This window comes from Bubalus bubalis, chromosome 21, assembly GCF_019923935.1.
Source record: "Bubalus bubalis isolate 160015118507 breed Murrah chromosome 21, NDDB_SH_1, whole genome shotgun sequence".
Classification (NCBI taxonomy): domain Eukaryota; kingdom Metazoa; phylum Chordata; class Mammalia; order Artiodactyla; family Bovidae; genus Bubalus; species Bubalus bubalis.
The window spans coordinates 21,602,623-21,619,650 of record NC_059177.1 but is presented as its reverse complement, the minus strand read 5'-3'; the positions used below and the strand labels follow the sequence as shown (position 1 = coordinate 21,619,650).

The 17,028-nt window shown below is 43.4% G+C and overlaps 1 protein-coding gene across 10 annotated transcripts in view; it reads left to right on the top strand.

The window, feature by feature from the left end:
• The window catches only part of ITPR1 (inositol 1,4,5-trisphosphate receptor type 1), a 354,027-nt gene that overhangs the window by 194,885 nt on the left and 142,114 nt on the right, over positions 1 to 17,028 (top strand). For all 10 annotated transcript variants that reach the window (XM_044934302.1, XM_044934310.1, XM_044934306.1 and 7 more), the window contains 5 exons: positions 951 to 1,076; positions 3,592 to 3,792; positions 5,274 to 5,525; positions 7,311 to 7,436; positions 9,989 to 10,117. In XM_044934302.1, the coding sequence (XP_044790237.1) occupies positions 951 to 1,076; positions 3,592 to 3,792; positions 5,274 to 5,525; positions 7,311 to 7,436; positions 9,989 to 10,117 (834 nt within the window). The remainder of the gene's footprint in view (positions 1 to 950; positions 1,077 to 3,591; positions 3,793 to 5,273; positions 5,526 to 7,310; positions 7,437 to 9,988; positions 10,118 to 17,028) is intronic.

The window sequence follows — 17,028 nt, the reverse complement described above, 5'->3', positions numbered from 1 at the left end:
TATTGGAGCTTCAGTTTCAGTATCAGTCCTTCCAATGAGTATTCAGGGTTGATTTCCTTTAGGATTAACATAGGCATCTAACTCTTTACAAACATTGAGTGTATTTTTTTGAAGTGTAGTTGATTTACAATATTAGTTTCAGGGGTACAGCAAAAGGATTTGGTATCTTTACAGATTATATTGCATTAAAAGTTATTGCAAGATGATAGCTATACTTGCCCATGCTGTAAAGTGTATCCTGGTTGCTTACTGAGTATGTGTTTTTGATACATGACATGAGAATCTCGTAATCAGCCATGTGAAATGCCTGAGACACACATTTTCCTGACTGTGTAAGTAGGAAAGCTAAGTCTTAGGTTAAATCATGTGTCAGGTGACAGGGAAAGGAGTCAAGACAGGTACATTTGCTCCAACTTAGAATCTAGAGTTCCACTTTGCTGTGTTAACTGCTGCCAGCCTTTAGGGTATCCATAGGTTAAGGCAACTTGAAAATGTGTGCCTGAGAGCTGGGAGATGTGCTTATAGCCAGTGATGAAGTTGGCCCCTGCTCTGCTGTCCATCCGTATTTTCAGAAGTAGGGGGTTTAGAAATTTCAGCAATTGCTAGACAGTGGGATCTCAGAGACTCCCTCTTAGCTTTCATTCTCTATGTCCTTTTTCCGTGATAAAATCATTTCATTTGACTGCCCAAGGCTAGTGGGAGAGAATTCATTTTCCTCCATGAAGCATAGACAAATTTCTGACTTCTCTGCAGGAGTCAGCGGCGCAGCACCCCCCAACGTTTTTATACAGCCAGCCCCTTGAAGCACCCCCAGAGCCCCACATGAGTCGAGGGGATGGGGGCATCATGGAATCCTGGCCTAGAGATCACTGCTTTCTCTATTTGACCTTCTCTTGCCAAAGACCTAGCCGGGTCTTCAACCTGTTTTTCGTCTGTCTTCTCCCTCACAGGCTGAAGATACCAAGATGCAGGAGATAATGAGGCTGGCTCATGAGTTTCTTCAGAATTTCTGCGCCGGCAACCAGCAGAATCAGGCTCTGCTCCACAAACACATAAACCTGTTTCTAAACCCAGGGGTAAGACTGGAGGCCTGTCTGGGACTCTGTGCTGGGAGGAGGACCGCGGGGGGTGGAAGCAGGAAGAGAAGAGAACAGCTTGTTCTTTTGCTGTTGTGGCCACTGGGACTTGTTATGATGCAACCTTCATTCTGATGGGGAACATTTTGATCAGCTCTCAGGAGGACGTAAATACTTTATGGGAAAAAAAGGTAGAAGGAGGGAGGAAGTGGTGGTAGATGCAAGATAAATGTATTTTCTCTTAGTAGCATTCCTCATTACATCATACTCCAGCTGTAGCAAAGTACCAATTCTCACTGTCCAGCCACATCCTCCTGAGGTCCTGCATCAAGTTTTCTATGTTTACACAAAACCTAATGCGTCCGTGTAAAACATAATTGTGTTACATTTTAATTACATATGTTTTTAATATGTTACATACATGTTATGCTTTTTTTTATAGGAAAATGGTGGTACACTTACACATTGTTTTTGTATTTTGCCTTTTTCACTTACACATCTTGGCTATCTTTGTAAGTCAGAGATATATAAATTTTTCTCATTGATTTTCATGGCTAAATACTTCCCCGGTGGCTCCGCAGTAAAAGAATCTGCCTGCAGTGCAGGAGATATGGGTTTGATTCCTGTGTTGGGAAGATCCCCTAAAGGAGGAAATGGTAATCCACTCCGGTATTCTTGCCTGGAGAATCCCATGGACAGAGGAGCCTGGTGGGCTACAGTCCATGGGGTCACAAAGAGTTGGACACGACTGAAGCAACTGAGTGCACATGGACAGAATGGCTGTAACTTTTTTGAAACCATTTCCTTATTAATGGACAGTTCAGCAGTGTCTGATTTTTGGCTCATGAACAGTACTGCAAAGGACAGCCTTGTACATTAATACACACTCACATGCACACACACAAACACACCTAAGTACTCATCCATACTGCTGGAGCTTTCCAGAAAAAGAACTGCTGCATTGTAGAGTCATCTTCCATCTTTGTCATGTTAATGAAAAGGCAAAAGATGAAAAGGTTAAAGCCCCTTACCTCACACCAGTCATTAAACCTAATAACTCTGTAAGTCTGGATAAAAAGTAGAAAATGAAGCTCCTGAAGGAAAACATGAAAATAATCCTCATGACCTTATGGAAAGGAACTTTTCTCACACTGAATGCAAAGAGCACTAGTCATGCAGGAAAATATCAATAAATCAGACTTTTAAAAAAAATCAATGCGGAACTTCCCTGGTGGTCCAGTGGTTAAGCCTTCGCCTTCCAATGCAGGGGGTGTGGGTTTGGTCCCTGGTCAGGAAGCTATGACCCCATCCACATGCCTCTTGGCCAAAAAACCAATACGTGAACAACAGAAGCAATATTGTAACAAATTTGATACAGACTTTAAAAATGGTCCAAGATAAAAAAAATCTTTAAAAAACAATCAAGAACTTCTATTAGTCAAATGACACTGTAAAGAGTAAGCAAAGACAAGCCACAGTGAGAGAAAACACTCAGTGTTCAAGTCCAGGAGCAACTTCACTCCCAGTAGAAGCAACAAACTCCAGAAGGTCCATGAGGAAGATCACAGCCCACTCTTTCAAATGAGCTAAAAACTTTAAAATGGGACGCTCTGCCGTAGAGATTATCCAAATGGCCAACAGACATCACAAAGCCCTCAACATGGTTCATCATCAGAGAAATGAAAATTGAGGAAGATACTTACAACAAATTATGAAATTAAAAAACTGACACTACTCGGTATTGGCAATACTATGGAGTAGCTGTAATGTAGAATGTAAATTGTTAATTTGTTTCAAAGCTATTTGGGAGTATATTCTAAAGCCAAATGTATTTGAACTCTGCAACCCAACACTATTCCTGGGTATAAAGCCAACAGAAACGCATACATTTCATTTATCAGAAGACATTTAGAAGAATGTTCAGAGTGACACTGTTCATCACATATGTCATAAGAATTGTGTCACTACTTACTCTTAAGACCGGTGGTGGTGGTGGTGGTGATTTAATTGCTAAGTCACTCCCCCGAATTACCATCAACAGTAGAACAGATAAATGCATGTGGTATATTCATGCAATGGAATGTGTGTAGTAGTGATAATCAACAAGCTAGTAACACATACAACAACATGGATGACACGATTGCAATGTGAACAAAAGGCAGGTAGAAGAGGATGCTTGAGGTTCAAGACTGGGCAAAACTAATCTGTGGTTGTGGAAGCCAAAATAATTGTTAAACTTGGAGAGAGCGGGCCATAAAGGGGTCTATTTTGTTTCTTGATCTGGGTGCTGAGCTTCCCTCTGAAATTCATTCAGCAGAAAACTAATGATGTGTTTACTGTCCTGTGGTTTTATTACACATGATTGAAAAAGCTGAGTTAACAGGAACACCCTACAGAAGCGAGGATGGAGAAAGATGCTCTCGCGGGGCTGAAGGGCCCTGTCTGTGTTGGGGTAGACTCTTTCTCGCCTCGCCCTTCCTTTGACCCTGTCGCTGTGCCCTTGCTCTCGCGTCAGATCCTGGAAGCCGTCACTATGCAGCACATCTTCATGAACAACTTCCAACTGTGCAGCGAGATCAACGAGCGGGTCGTCCAGCACTTTGTTCACTGCATCGAGACTCACGGTCGAAATGTCCAGTACATCAAGTTCCTGCAGACGATTGTCAAGGCTGAAGGGAAATTCATCAAGAAGTGCCAAGACATGGTCATGGCCGAGGTGACAGCTATGTATTTCTAAATATCTTCATCCAATGTTCTCAGGGACTTACAAATTATTTAATTTTATTTGTATAACCTGGCACCATGTCCAGGGGCCATTAAAAAAAAAATAATGTATGTGTGTGCACGCACAAGTGTGTGTGAGCTTAAACTGTAGAAACAGCCAAGAATCCAATCTACTTTTTCATAGCAATAAATCTATTTTAAGGATTGTTGGCTAGGATTCTTCTGAGAGAGTAAAACAGCCCAGGAAAATTGAACCAAAATACAGTGAATTGAGGTTAAATGTGGATAGAATCCTTTGAGCCAAAGAAGTTCTTCTTGTGAATTCTATAACTTAAAAAAATTATCCACCTAATTAACTAGCTGGGAATATTGTTTGATGCTTTACGAGAAGCTGGTCAGTAGAATCGGGGCAAAGTCCCCCTTGGGTCTCTGTCAGACGTCAGTGCCCATGGATGCCATCTGTCCCAGGAGGGTCCTCTGTCACCCTCGGGACTTCAGCTTCTGTAGGTGCTTGCTGTCATCTTTCCATCTTTAAAAAATAAGTGGAATCTCAAGTAAATCCAGCTAACACCTGAAGTTGTGGTCTTATCTACATATATGAGTTCAGTGAAAGATGGTATAGTGTCGTTAAAAGTGTTGGCTTGACCTGGGATACACGTCTTCTGGTTCATGTCCCAGGCTGTGTGATTCAGGATTGAGAAACTCACAGGCTAGTTAAATGAGATAAAGAAGACAGTGATAGCTACCATTTATTGGAATGGCTGCTCCACTTGGTATTGTAAGCTATTGTGGGAACATTCTCAGAGTTCATAAAGGTTAGCTGTTATTAAGTGAATAATATTGACCGTATTTATTTTGACTTCTGTGTCAGCCCTTTTTGGATCTTTCATATTTCATGCAGTGCTGAACAGTTTCAACACTTAATTCTTAAGTAGATTAATGAGAACCCCCAGTCCCCAGCAGACAAGTTATGAATAGGAATGCCTTGACTCTTTGAGTGCTGAAAGGAAGGTGTATCTTACTTAGAATTGGATTATTTGTGATTGTGAAGAAATAAGGCAGTGTATGAAAGAGCTGTAACAACAATACAAAGCGTGAAAGGAGATGGGAACATTTTTAAAAAGAAAAAAAAATCATAGCCCAATTATTAGGGGAAATACAAGGGCAGGCTTGAAATCTACATTTTGCTTGATACATGAATGCTGGTATGTAGACTTTCTCTTCCTCTAATAATGTTTAGGACTGCTGTGATATTTTTATATCTGAATGAAAATGCTGCTGCTGAATTTTTTAGTTGTTTAGTAATAAAAATGAATGAAGTGTAGATGAGTTCAGTAATATAAATGCAGCTGGATTTGGAAGGTAAATGCTGACAGAACCTCTCTTTCTGTGTGAATAGATATCTTTTTTAATGCTTCCCCCATCCCAGCAAGCTTGTGCTATAAACAAGTCTTGCTCTCTCACTGATCACAGCTGGTTAATTCAGGAGAGGATGTCCTCGTGTTCTACAACGACAGAGCCTCTTTCCAGACCCTGATTCAGATGATGAGGTCCGAGCGAGACCGGATGGACGAGAACAGCCCCCTCATGTACCACATCCATCTGGTGGAGCTCTTGGCCGTGTGCACGGAGGGCAAGAACGTCTACACGGAGATCAAATGCAACTCCCTGCTCCCGCTGGATGACATTGTCCGCGTGGTGACCCACGAGGACTGCATCCCCGAGGTGAGCGACTGTGTCCTCAGGGTGGGTGGGCTCTGCTCGTGACTCTCCACATGGTGTGTATGTGGAGGGGGTGCAGCTGGATGGGAGCTGACCCGGGTGGGACCTCACAGCTTTGACACCCACGGCTCACTTAGCTGTGAGACTTCCAGTAGCCAAAACAGCATCCTCTTGAGCCTTGATTTTGTGTGAGAGGGATGACAGGGGAAGTAAATCTTTCTTTTTGTCTCCTTGAGAAAGAACAGGAAACTGCTGCAGTCATTTCACCTGTTGAAACAGGAGCGTTGAGCTGAACGGACTTCTCAGAAACTAGATGAACGGTGGCTAGGGAGACAGTTCACACCAGTGTAAAACTTAATAGGTTTATTCTTTAAAACAAAAACTTGCGATGCAAAAATCATGAATGACAGCTTTAAAATATTCAGGAACAGCAGGTAACCAGTAAGAAATGGAAAGTAATCTACAATTTTACCACCCATAATAAATACCTGTTAGGTTTTTAGTAAATCCTTTCAGCTTTTGTTTTCCCTATTCATACACATTAACTAGTAACAAAAAAAATGGATCATGCAATATATATTTTTTGTTCATGTTTTAAAATATATAGTATTAGTTTATATTATTAGTATATATACATATGCATTTGTGTGTGTGTGTGTGTGTGTGTGTGTATAGAGAGATAGCGTGCGCGTATTTTCAGCTTCCTTGGTAGCTCAGCTGGTAAAGAACCCGCCTGCAATGCAGGAGACCGCGGTTCGATTCCTGGGTTGGGAAGATCCCCTGGAGAAGGGAGAGGCTCCCCACTCCAGTGTTCTTGGGCTTCCCTGGTAGCTCAGATGGTAAAAAATCCACCTGCAATGCAGGAGACCTGGGTCCGATCTCTGGGTTTGGGAAGATCCCCTGGAGAATGGCATGGCAACCCACTCCAGTATTCTTGCCTGGAGAATCCCATGGACAGAGGAGCCTGATGGCTACAGTCTATGGGGTTGCAACAAGTCAGACACGACTGAGCACAGCACAGCATAGATTATGTAGTATGTATTAAATATATACTGTTTTTAGACTACTTTTTGGAAAAGTTATTGCATTTTTGCAGGGTGAACACTTAGAAGTGCTGTGTCATGCAAGGTGCATTTCTTTCTTTTGACTCGACAGTGTGAAGTGCCTTCCAGCAGTTTGACCTCAGCGGCCCCACACCAGAGAGCTCTTATCACTCCAAATCCTCCAAATCCTGCCAGCTCTTATTGTTGTTATGCCCTTTATTATTTATTATTTTTCAGTCTGGAGGCTGTCTTCTTGATTACTAAATGAGATTCAGCCCCTTTCCATATATTGTTTTTGATATTTACTATTCCTTTAAGTAAATATCAGATCACATTTTTTGCCCCTTTTTTCCATCTTGCAGAGATCTGTAAGGATTCCTTGTGGAGATATGCATTGCAAACAGCTTCTCTCAAATTGTGTCATTTAACTCTTGTAACAGAGCCATTTCATGAGTAGAAATTCTTAACTTTAATGTAGTCAAACCTATCCATCTTCTGTGGTCCCAGTGTTTTGTTCCATTCTTTACCTGGAAGTCATGAACATTTTCTCTTCCAAAAGCTTTGTTTTCAGATTTCATCTTGGTGAATTTTGACCATCAAAAAGCCATAGAAATTCAGTGGCCAAGAGAAAATGGAATGGCCATCTTGGTCTGTCCTTGTCATTGTTAATTTGAGGGAACTAGTCAGTCCCACATGTACTACGAATAAGTTGATTTTTACAGAAAAATCTGTTTCTCTTTTTCAGGTTAAAATTGCCTACATTAACTTCCTGAATCACTGCTATGTGGATACGGAAGTGGAAATGAAGGAGATTTATACCAGCAATCACATGTGGAAATTGTTTGAGAATTTCCTCGTCGACATCTGCAGGGTAAGACTTTCTGGAACTAAGGAGACAGGGGAAGGGGTATGTGTGGGTCTGGGTCTCCCTGTGCAGACGTAGGGATGACAGTCACGTCATTACAACTTGCTAGTTGGTGGCGCAAGGAGGTACCTGGCTCTCTTACCGCGTCTTATTTCTTTTGATCTTTTACTCCTAGCTTGAGAATAGATTTTATTCATCAGGCTTCAGGGAGGGTAGGTTATTTCTGGTTTTCATTTCATCCTTTATGGGTTGATTTGGGAATGATAATCTGGGACATATTAAAATCAGATATATAAAGTTTTGTCTTTTTTGACAATGAGTCTCTCCTCGAAGGACACCCTCCTGAGTGTGAGCATTTATCTCCTAAGATCTGGTGTCAAGGATCCTTCAAATCACATCACTTTCTCACCTATTGCTTTCCTGACCCAGCCCTCGGGATGGCTTCAGTAGTCTTGATTTGGTTTTGCAGTGAACTTAATATATGTTTGAAAGCCATGGGACTACATTCTCACAAGGCACATCATGGATTTAATAGGAGTTGTGTGGTGGTCAGGTTGGGGGAAAGTAACTCAGTCCTTGACAGAATAATTGTGAAATGAATCCCAATTTCAGAAACATTGTGATGCTAAAAAGGAAAAAAAAAAGTGCATTGTATAAACATAGAATGTGGCATTTTCTCCTGACTGTACAATTACCAGTATAAAACAAGGAACCTACAAGAACTTAATTTCCTTCTAATCAAGGACTGTGTTTAATAATACCCTAGTGTTGGCATCACAAGATATATATTGTTGTTCAGCAGCCCAGTCATGTCCGACTGTTTGCGACCCCATGGACTGCAGCACGCCAGGCCTCCCTGTCCCTCACCATCTCCCGAAGTTTGCCCAGGTTCATGTCCATTGCATCAGTGATGCCATCCAGGCATCTCATCCTCTGACACCCTCTTCTCCTTCTGCCCTTGATCTTTCCCAGCATCAGGGACTTTTCCAGTGAGTTGGCAGATCGCATCAGGTGACCAAAATACTGGAGCTTCAGCTTCAGCATCAGTCCTTCCAATGAGTATTCAAGGTTGATATATATATATATATATATATATAATTTAAATATGTATATATTTTAATCTCAAGCTCTTCCTCGTCTTTTAATCCCATAAATCTAGGGGTTTGGCTTGAAATGAAAATCCTGCTTTGCTTCTTTAAATCAGGACTCAACAAAGTTTTCTGTGAAGCCCCAGATAGTAAACATGTTTGGCTTTGTGGGCCGTGTGGTCTCTGTCACAGCTACTCAGCTCTGCTCTGGTAGCGTGAGAGTGACCACAGTGGTATGTAAACAGATGGGCATGGCTGGGTTCCAGTAAAACTTCATTTATAAAAACAGCCACCAGCCCTTCACTTCGCTCATCCTTGCCATAAGTTATTCAAAAATGCTTTAAAATTCATTGCTGACTTCACTTTTGGATGTGTCTACTCACTGCTCATCACTGGACTCAGAACATGACAGTTAATAAAATTTGATGGTTTTACCCTTCATAATTTTCAAAATTATATATCACAAAAAAAAAAAAATATATATATATATCTGATTTTATATCTCAAATTAGAGGGCTAATGAGTTTGGTAATAAAATGGATGTTAAATATTTGGGGAGAATTCCTCAGTAGACCAGTGGTTAGAGCTCTCACTGTCACTGCCAAGGGCCCAGGTTCAGTTCTTGGTTGGGGAACTGAAATCCCACAAGGTGCGTGTTGTGGTCCAAAAAAAAAAAAAATGAATTTCTTAAACCTGTTCTTCTAAATGTGTAATTGTATTCTAAGCAGCAAAATTATCTAAAGTCCGGGTGAAACCTGAAGTCTCCCTTCACCCCCAGACTTACACAGACAGTTATTCTGAGTCACAGCCCACTCTTTTCAGCAGTCCTGTGGCTCAGTAGAGTTTTCACTGAATGGAAAGGAGTGTTGTAGGTTTGGAGAATATCATGCCCAGTGGACTCAGTGGTAATACTTGATTAAATATCTTGATGATCTGTATTAGTTACGTATGACCTAGAGAAGAATGACTTAAACAGTTTACTTTTAGGGTACCTAGAGGCAACGGTAGGTATTAAGCTATTAGTGCCTTTGGGGGCTTTAGACTGGCCACAAGTTGGTAGGAATTAGGAAGTAATGGCCTTGTAGGTCCCATGCCAACTTTAATGTTTTATAATTCTTCACCATGATATCCAAGCTCATCTGTTTCTCTTTTATCATGATTCTTTTCTTTTTTTTATCATTGTTCTCTTTTATTTATTCATTTATTTTTATTTTTTGGTTGCACCACACATGGCATGCAGAATCTTACAGGGATCAAACCCATGCCCCCTGCATTGGAACCATGGAGTCTTAACCCCTGGGCCACCAGGGAAGTCCCTAATTGTTCTCTCTTAGGAGGAGGAATACTCACTCGCAGGCTTTTGCCTTTCCTTTGTTAGGGGTAATTAGCAGAAATAGTCATCGATTTCTTAATTTTACAAGGAACTTGCGGGTTTTGGTACAAGGTCTAAAGCGTTGACTTGTCCTCCAGGCCTGTAACAACACGAGCGACAGGAAACATGCAGACTCGATTCTGGAGAAGTACGTCACCGAAATCGTCATGAGCATCGTCACCACGTTCTTCAGTTCTCCCTTCTCAGACCAGAGTACAACTCTGCAGGTAAGAAATACGAACAGAGATGCAGGTAACTCCCAGGAGATCCTCGGCAGACGGACTTGGTGCTGATTCTGGAGTGAGCGGCTGCGGATGAGCCAGCCCTCCGTGAAGCATTAATAACAGATGCTTTTCTCTTCGTGGAGAATGGTTTTTACAGGAATTGCATGGATAATGAAGTAGCTGAGAATGTTTTTCTGTATCAGATGGTTCTATGGCTATTGATTTTTTTTTCCTGAAAATGCCTTCTTTTTTCCCCCTCTTTAATCTTGTTGATTCCTTACCTCCAACCTTAGAAAGACAAGCAGCTTTCAAATGAGTGGTAGCATGTTAACACTTTTTAAGAAAATTATGTATTTTTTTTTACTTTTGGCCACACTGGGTCTTTGTTGTTACACGTGGGCTTTCTTTAGTTGCCGTGCTTGGGCTTTTCATGGTGAGGGGGCTTCAGTAGGTGCGTGAGGGGGCTTCAGTAGGTGCGTGCGTGGGCTCAGTGGGCACGGCTCCTGGGCTCTAGGGCACAGGCTCCGTAGTTGTAGTGCACAGGCTTAGTGACTCTGTGACACGAGGGATCTTTGCAGACCTGGGATGGAACCCATATCCCTTGCATCGGCAGGCAGGTTCTTCACCACTGGATCATTAGGAAAGTCCAACACTTAATAAAACATGTCTGGGAGTCTCCATTATAACCCCACATGTGTGCCTACAGTTCATCAGAAGGGGTTACGTGGCCAGCAGGAATGAGACGTCCTTGAGCCTTGATACTGTGGCTACCACATCCCACCAGCCCCAGCATGTGCTGATCACTGGTGCCCCCTGGAGTTGTGCAGCAGCCCTGCAGGCTGATTGTCAGTGTACTTAGGAGTTTCAAACATGTGAATCCCCGGACCTGGGAGATGTTTTCATTATTCTTGGAAAAGTCACTCTTCTTTCTGTAACCGAGGTCTGGGTCATTGGCCGTGGGAGTCTTACTGCGGGTCCGTGTACACAGCCTGCAGGATGAAAACAGGACTTGGTCTCCAGTGGCCAGAAGAGCAGCAGTAACCATCCTTGTCATGCCTATAGATGGAGGGTGTCCTGGGGTTGATGCGTGGCCCAGGCTGGTTGAATTGTAGACAGATAACCTTAATTAAGGTACATTCTCCAAGAGGAGAGTGATTCATGGTCAGTATGATATCACTGGAACATTTATTAGAAACTGCTATTCTGTTACTCATGCAGAGGAGTTCATATTAACTTAGTACTCGTGGTATTATCCCCATTTTTCAGGTGAACAAATTGAGGCTCAGGGGACTAAATTACCATCCTCAACCATGGTCACCACTGCTAATTGCAAAACCATGATTTCAACCCAGATCTGTCTGACTCTAAAACTTGAATTCTGGAATTTTTAGTGAGATATGTTTTCTTAGGAATTGTTGGTAACCTGCTATTTAATTTAGCTTCTTTGCTAGCCTTTGGTTATCTCTAAAGTGTCATTAAGTAAGAATACCACCTTTAGAATACCTGTGGATGGTTTTTGTGTCATTGGGGAATAAGAACTTGCTAGATCCCAAGCACGTGAGTTGTTAGAGGCCAAAATGTGCGCCTTACCAAGAGCCATTCTACTCGGAGCCAACTGCTTTGGTTAATCAGGATGAACTTGCTTCTCTTGTAATTAAAAGTGACCATTGCTGTGAGGCAATTCCCATTCTCCTAGAGACTGTGAAACAGTGTTGCAAAAGCAAATGTCAAGCTCAGCCAGTCAAAGTAATTGGAAACCATTGAAACTCCAATACTTTGACCACCTCATGCAAAGAGTTGACTCATTGGAAAAGACCCCAATGCTGGGAAGGATTGGGGGCAGGAGGAGAAGGGGACAACAGAGGATGAGATGGCTGGATGGCATCACCGACTTGATGCACATGAGTTTGGGTGAACTTCGGGAGTTGGTGATGGACAGGGAGGCCTGGCGTGCTGCGATTCATGGGGCCGCAAAGAGTCGGACACGACTGAGCAACTGAACTGAAACAGGAATTTGTGTTTTGTGTTTTTGGTCTTGGTCCCTGTTCTCTCCTTCCATTGCCCTTGCTCTGAAACCACATTTAACCCAATTATTAGGCAGTGGGGGCCAGAGAAATCAACTTCAACCTTTTACGTCCGGAGTGAGGCCCCGGTTTTCCAAGTATAATTAAAATACATAGTCCAAGCTGGATTTCTAGAATAATTATTTTGAAGCAATACTGTTTCCAAAGCTGTCCTTACCTGTCTTATTTGCTGAAAAGCCTGCGTCTTGTTTCCTCAGCTAGATTTGTACCTTCATCCTTCCTTCCTCCCATGTTTTGTATCTTCCCTTTCTTTCTTTAGCCTGTGTTTCTGGGGGAGGAAAATGGTGGACTTGGAGTTTTGTTGCATTTAAGGCACCAGTGAAATGTCCAAGGGGCAGCTAGAAATGTGGGTTCTGGGAGGAACGACAGAACTTTGAAGCCGTTTGGAGCTTCCCGGGTGGCACTGTGGTGAAGAATCTACCTGCCAATGCAGTAGACGTGAGTTCCATCTCTGCTCTGGGAAGATCCCACATGCCGCGGAGCAACTAAGCCTCGCACCACTGCTGAGCCTGGGAGCTGCAGCTATGAAGCCTGTACACCCTGGAGCCTGCGCTCCGCAACAAGAGAAACCACCACAATGAGAAACCTGTGCGCCACACCTAGAGAGCAACCCCACCTGCTGCAGCTAGAGAAAGCCCGGGCAGTGACAGGAAACCAGCACAGCCATAAATAAGTAAAGTTACTTTTTTAAAAAAATCTTTGGAGGCTTTTAAAGCAGGACAGAGTTGGGTTCCAGTCCTTCCCAGTTCTGTGAACTTGAGGAGATCTCAGAGCTTCAGAACCCTTTTCTTACATGCTAAACAGGGTTCTAGTATGACTGGGATGATGACCCAGTGTGACCTGCGGATGACTGGGAGAATTAATGTTTATGAATAGCTAGCACAATGCCTGGTACACACAGGAGTTGCTTAACAACTGGCAGCTGGTACTGTGTCCTGCTAGACTGCAAGCTACAAGGGAGTGGGGTGAGGGGGGCAGAGACGTGTCTCAGATGCTGTTCTATCCTGAGCACCATGCCTGGCCCCTGGGAGGTGCTCATTTGATGAGTGAGCAAATGAATTGTGTAGACTCAGGAGAAGGGAACTCTGAAGTCCAAGTATAAATGCTTGCTAGTGCACGTCTTGGCAGGAAAAAGAAGAGGTAGACTAGAAAGGACCTAGGTAGAGCACAGATAATTAAGGACAAATTATACAACAGGCCAGAGGGAGATTAAGGGGTTATCTTGCCCTCAGGGTGGAATTCATGAGCAAAACAGAGCCTTGAGAACTAAACAGGGGAGAATCTCAGGCAGAAAGTGCTGGGCAGCCATGTTCATTAGCCCAAGAGGTTGTGTGAGCTGGTGCCCCCAGATTGGCCATTAGAATAGGAAATTAGGAATCAGTTGCTCTGGATGATTGACTCATCTTTTGTTTATTCAAGTGCCAGATGGGAACAGAGCAGATGCTCAATAAATGTTGGCTCAATTGAATTCATTTAGTTGAAGGATTCTTCTTCCTTTAAGTTAGGCCATTGAGTCCCCATCTCATGCTCCATCAGAGGGGACCAAGAACTACAGGTCCAAGGCGGCCTCATCAGCTGGTACATCCTCCCCAGCTCCCTCAGCCCAAGCACAGTCCAGCCTTGGGACCCAAGCCTGCTCAGGCTCGAGGGATGTGACACCAGCCCGGGTCACTGAGGTTTGATGGGTTCAGAGTAGGACTTATTTTCATTGATTTTTATTGTTTCTATTGTAGTACAGTTGATACGCTATGTTGCGTGTGTTTGAGTTCTACAGCAACTTGATTCACTTACACTCTTAGCTCTTCTTTTTCGGATTCTTCTCCCACGTAGGTTATTACAGAGTGCTGAGTAGAGTTCCCTGTGCTTCCAGCAGGTCCACCTTGACCATGAATTTTATGAATATCATTGTGTTTATGTTAATCCCAACCTCCTAATTTCTCCTTACCCCTTGCCCAGCTTCCCCCTCATTAACTCTAAGTTTCCTGTCTATGAGTCTTGTTTTGATTTGAACATTGGTTCATTGTGATCAGTTTTTAAATGTGATGTATAAGTGATATCTGATGTTTGTTTTGCTCTGTCTGACTTATTGGACCTGGTGTGATCATCTCACAGTCCATTCTTGTTGCTGCAAATGGCGTGATTTTCTCCTGTTTCCTGGCCGAGTCTTAATCCACTGGGTACATATAGCATATCCTCATCCATTCATCTGTGGGTGGTCATTTCAGTGTGCCCATGCCTTGGCTATTGTAAATAGTGCCACAAACATTGTTGGGGTGCTTGTGTCTTTTGGAAGGATGGTTTTCTCAAGACATGCCCACCCAGAAGTGAAATCTTGGAATCTCATGGGAGCCCTATTTTTTTTTTTTTAAGGGATTTCTATACTGTTCCCCATAGTGATTGTTACCATTATATATTTCCACCAGCAGCGTAGTAAGTTCCCTTTTCTTCAGGCCCTCTCTAGCATTTATTCTGTGTAGACTTTTTAATGACTGTTGTTTGGGAATAACCTCCTCATCATTTTGATTTGCATTTGACTGCAAGGAAATTCAACCAGTCCATTCTGAAGGAGATCAGCCCTGAGATTTCTTTGGAAGGAATGATGCTAAAGCTGAAACTCCAGTACTTTGGCCACCTCATGAGAAGAGTTGACTCATTGGAAAAGACTCTGATGCTGGGAGGGATTGGGGGCAGGAGGAGAAGGGGACGACAGAGGATGAGATGGCTGGATGGCATCACCGACTCGATGGACGTGAGTCTGAGTGAACTCCGGGAGTTGGTGATGGACAGGGAGGCCTGGCGTGCTGCGATTCATGGGGTTGCAAAGAGTCAGACACGACTGAGCGACTGAACTGAATGGAACTGAATCATTAGGGTGGTGTCATCTGCATATCTGAGGTTATTGATATTTCTCCCGGTAATCTTGATTCCAGCTTGTGCTTCTTCCAGCCCAGCGTTTCTCATGATGTACTCTGCATAGAAGTTAAATAAACAGGGTGCCAATATACAGCCTTGATGTACTCCTTTTCCTATTTGGAACCAGTCTGTTGTTCCATGTCCAGTTCTAACTGTTGCTTCCTGACCTGCATACAAATTTCTCAAGAGGCAGGTCAGGTGGTCTGGTATTCCCATCTCTTTCAGAATTTTCCACAGTTTATTGGGATCCACACAGTCAAAGGCTTTGGCATAGTCAATAAAGCAGAAATAGATGTTTTTCTGGAACTATCTTGCTTTTCCAGTGATCCAGCGGATGTTGGCAATTTGATCTCTGGTTCCTCTGCCTTTTCTAAAACCAGCTTGAACATCTGGAAGTTCACAGTTCACGTATTGCTGAAGCCTGGCTTGGAGAATTTTGATCATTACTTTACTAGCATGTGAGATGAGTGCAATTAGAAAGTGAAGAGGAACTAAAAAGCCTCTTGATGAAAGTGAAAGAAGAGAGTGAAAAAGTTGGCTTAAAGCTCAACATTCAGAAAACGAAGATCATGGCATCCAGTCCCATCACTTCATGGGAAATAAATGGGGAAACAGTGGAAACAGTGTCAGACTTTATTTTTTTGGGCTTCAAAATCACTGCAGATGGTGACTGAAGCCATGAAATTAAAAGACCCTTACTCCTTGGAAGGAAAGTTATGACCAACCTAGATAGCATATTGAAAAGCAGAGACATTACTTTCCCAACAAAGGTCCATCTAGTCAAGGCTATGGTTTTTCCAGTGGTCATGTACGGATATGAGAGTTGGACAAGAAGAAAGCTGAGCGTCGAAGAATTGATGCTTTTGAACTGTGGTGTTGGAGAAGACTCTTGAGAGTCCCTTGGACTGCAAGGAGATCCAACCAGTCCATTCTGAAGGAGATCAGCCCTGGGTGTTCTTTGGAAGGAATGATGCTAAAGCTGAAACTCCAGTACTTTGGCCACCTCATGAGAAGAGTTGACTCATTGGAAAAGACTCTGATGCTGGGAGGGATTGGGGGCAGGAGGAGAAGGGGACGACAGAGGATGAGATGGCTGGATGGCATCACCGACTCGATGGACGTGAGTCTGAGTGAACTCCGGGAGTTGGTGATGGACAGGGAGGCCTGGCGTGCTGCGATTCATGGGGTCGCAAAGAGCTGGACACGACTGAGTGACTGAGCTGAACTGAACTGAATCATTAGGGATGCTGAGCGTGTTTTCATGGGAGTTTTCTTTTAAAAGAATTTGAGGATAATTTAGCGCTTGAAATTGGCTTCTGAGAGTCGGCCCTATTTTGAATTCATCTTCAATTACTTCCCATAGAGCATTTCTTGAGGGCAGGGTTCCTAAGTGCCCAAATTGAAGGGTTTTCAAGTTGTAGTTGTGGGAAGCGTCCCCAAGGCGGCAGCACTTCTTCATTCCCCACTGATGTAACTTGGGTAACCAGAGCCTTAGAGAAAGTCATGTTTCTGGGTTGTAAATTAGAGTGGAAATTCCCCGAACAGACACCTAAAGGCTTAATATCTCATTATCTTTCCCCACTTACCCTTGCCCACCACCCCCAAACAAATCCCAAGCCCTGCAGAAGTGCCGTGCTGAGGGTGCTGTAGGTAGATGGCAGGTAGGTGGGGCGGTCCAAAGGAAGAAGGCTGGAAGTGGGAACCCCACCACCAGGATCCTGGAGACCAGGTGAGTTTGCAGAGGTCTTCCTGCCCAGCAGGTCCACCATCCTTTGCAGGCACTGGGTTTGACTTAGGTCTAAGAGGGCCAGCCTGGATCTGGGGATGGTGGTTCCATCCTGGGGGGCCCAGGCACTTCAGGTCCAAGGGAGTCTCTTGGCTGGTACGTCCTCCCCACCTCCCTCAGCCCCAGCACAG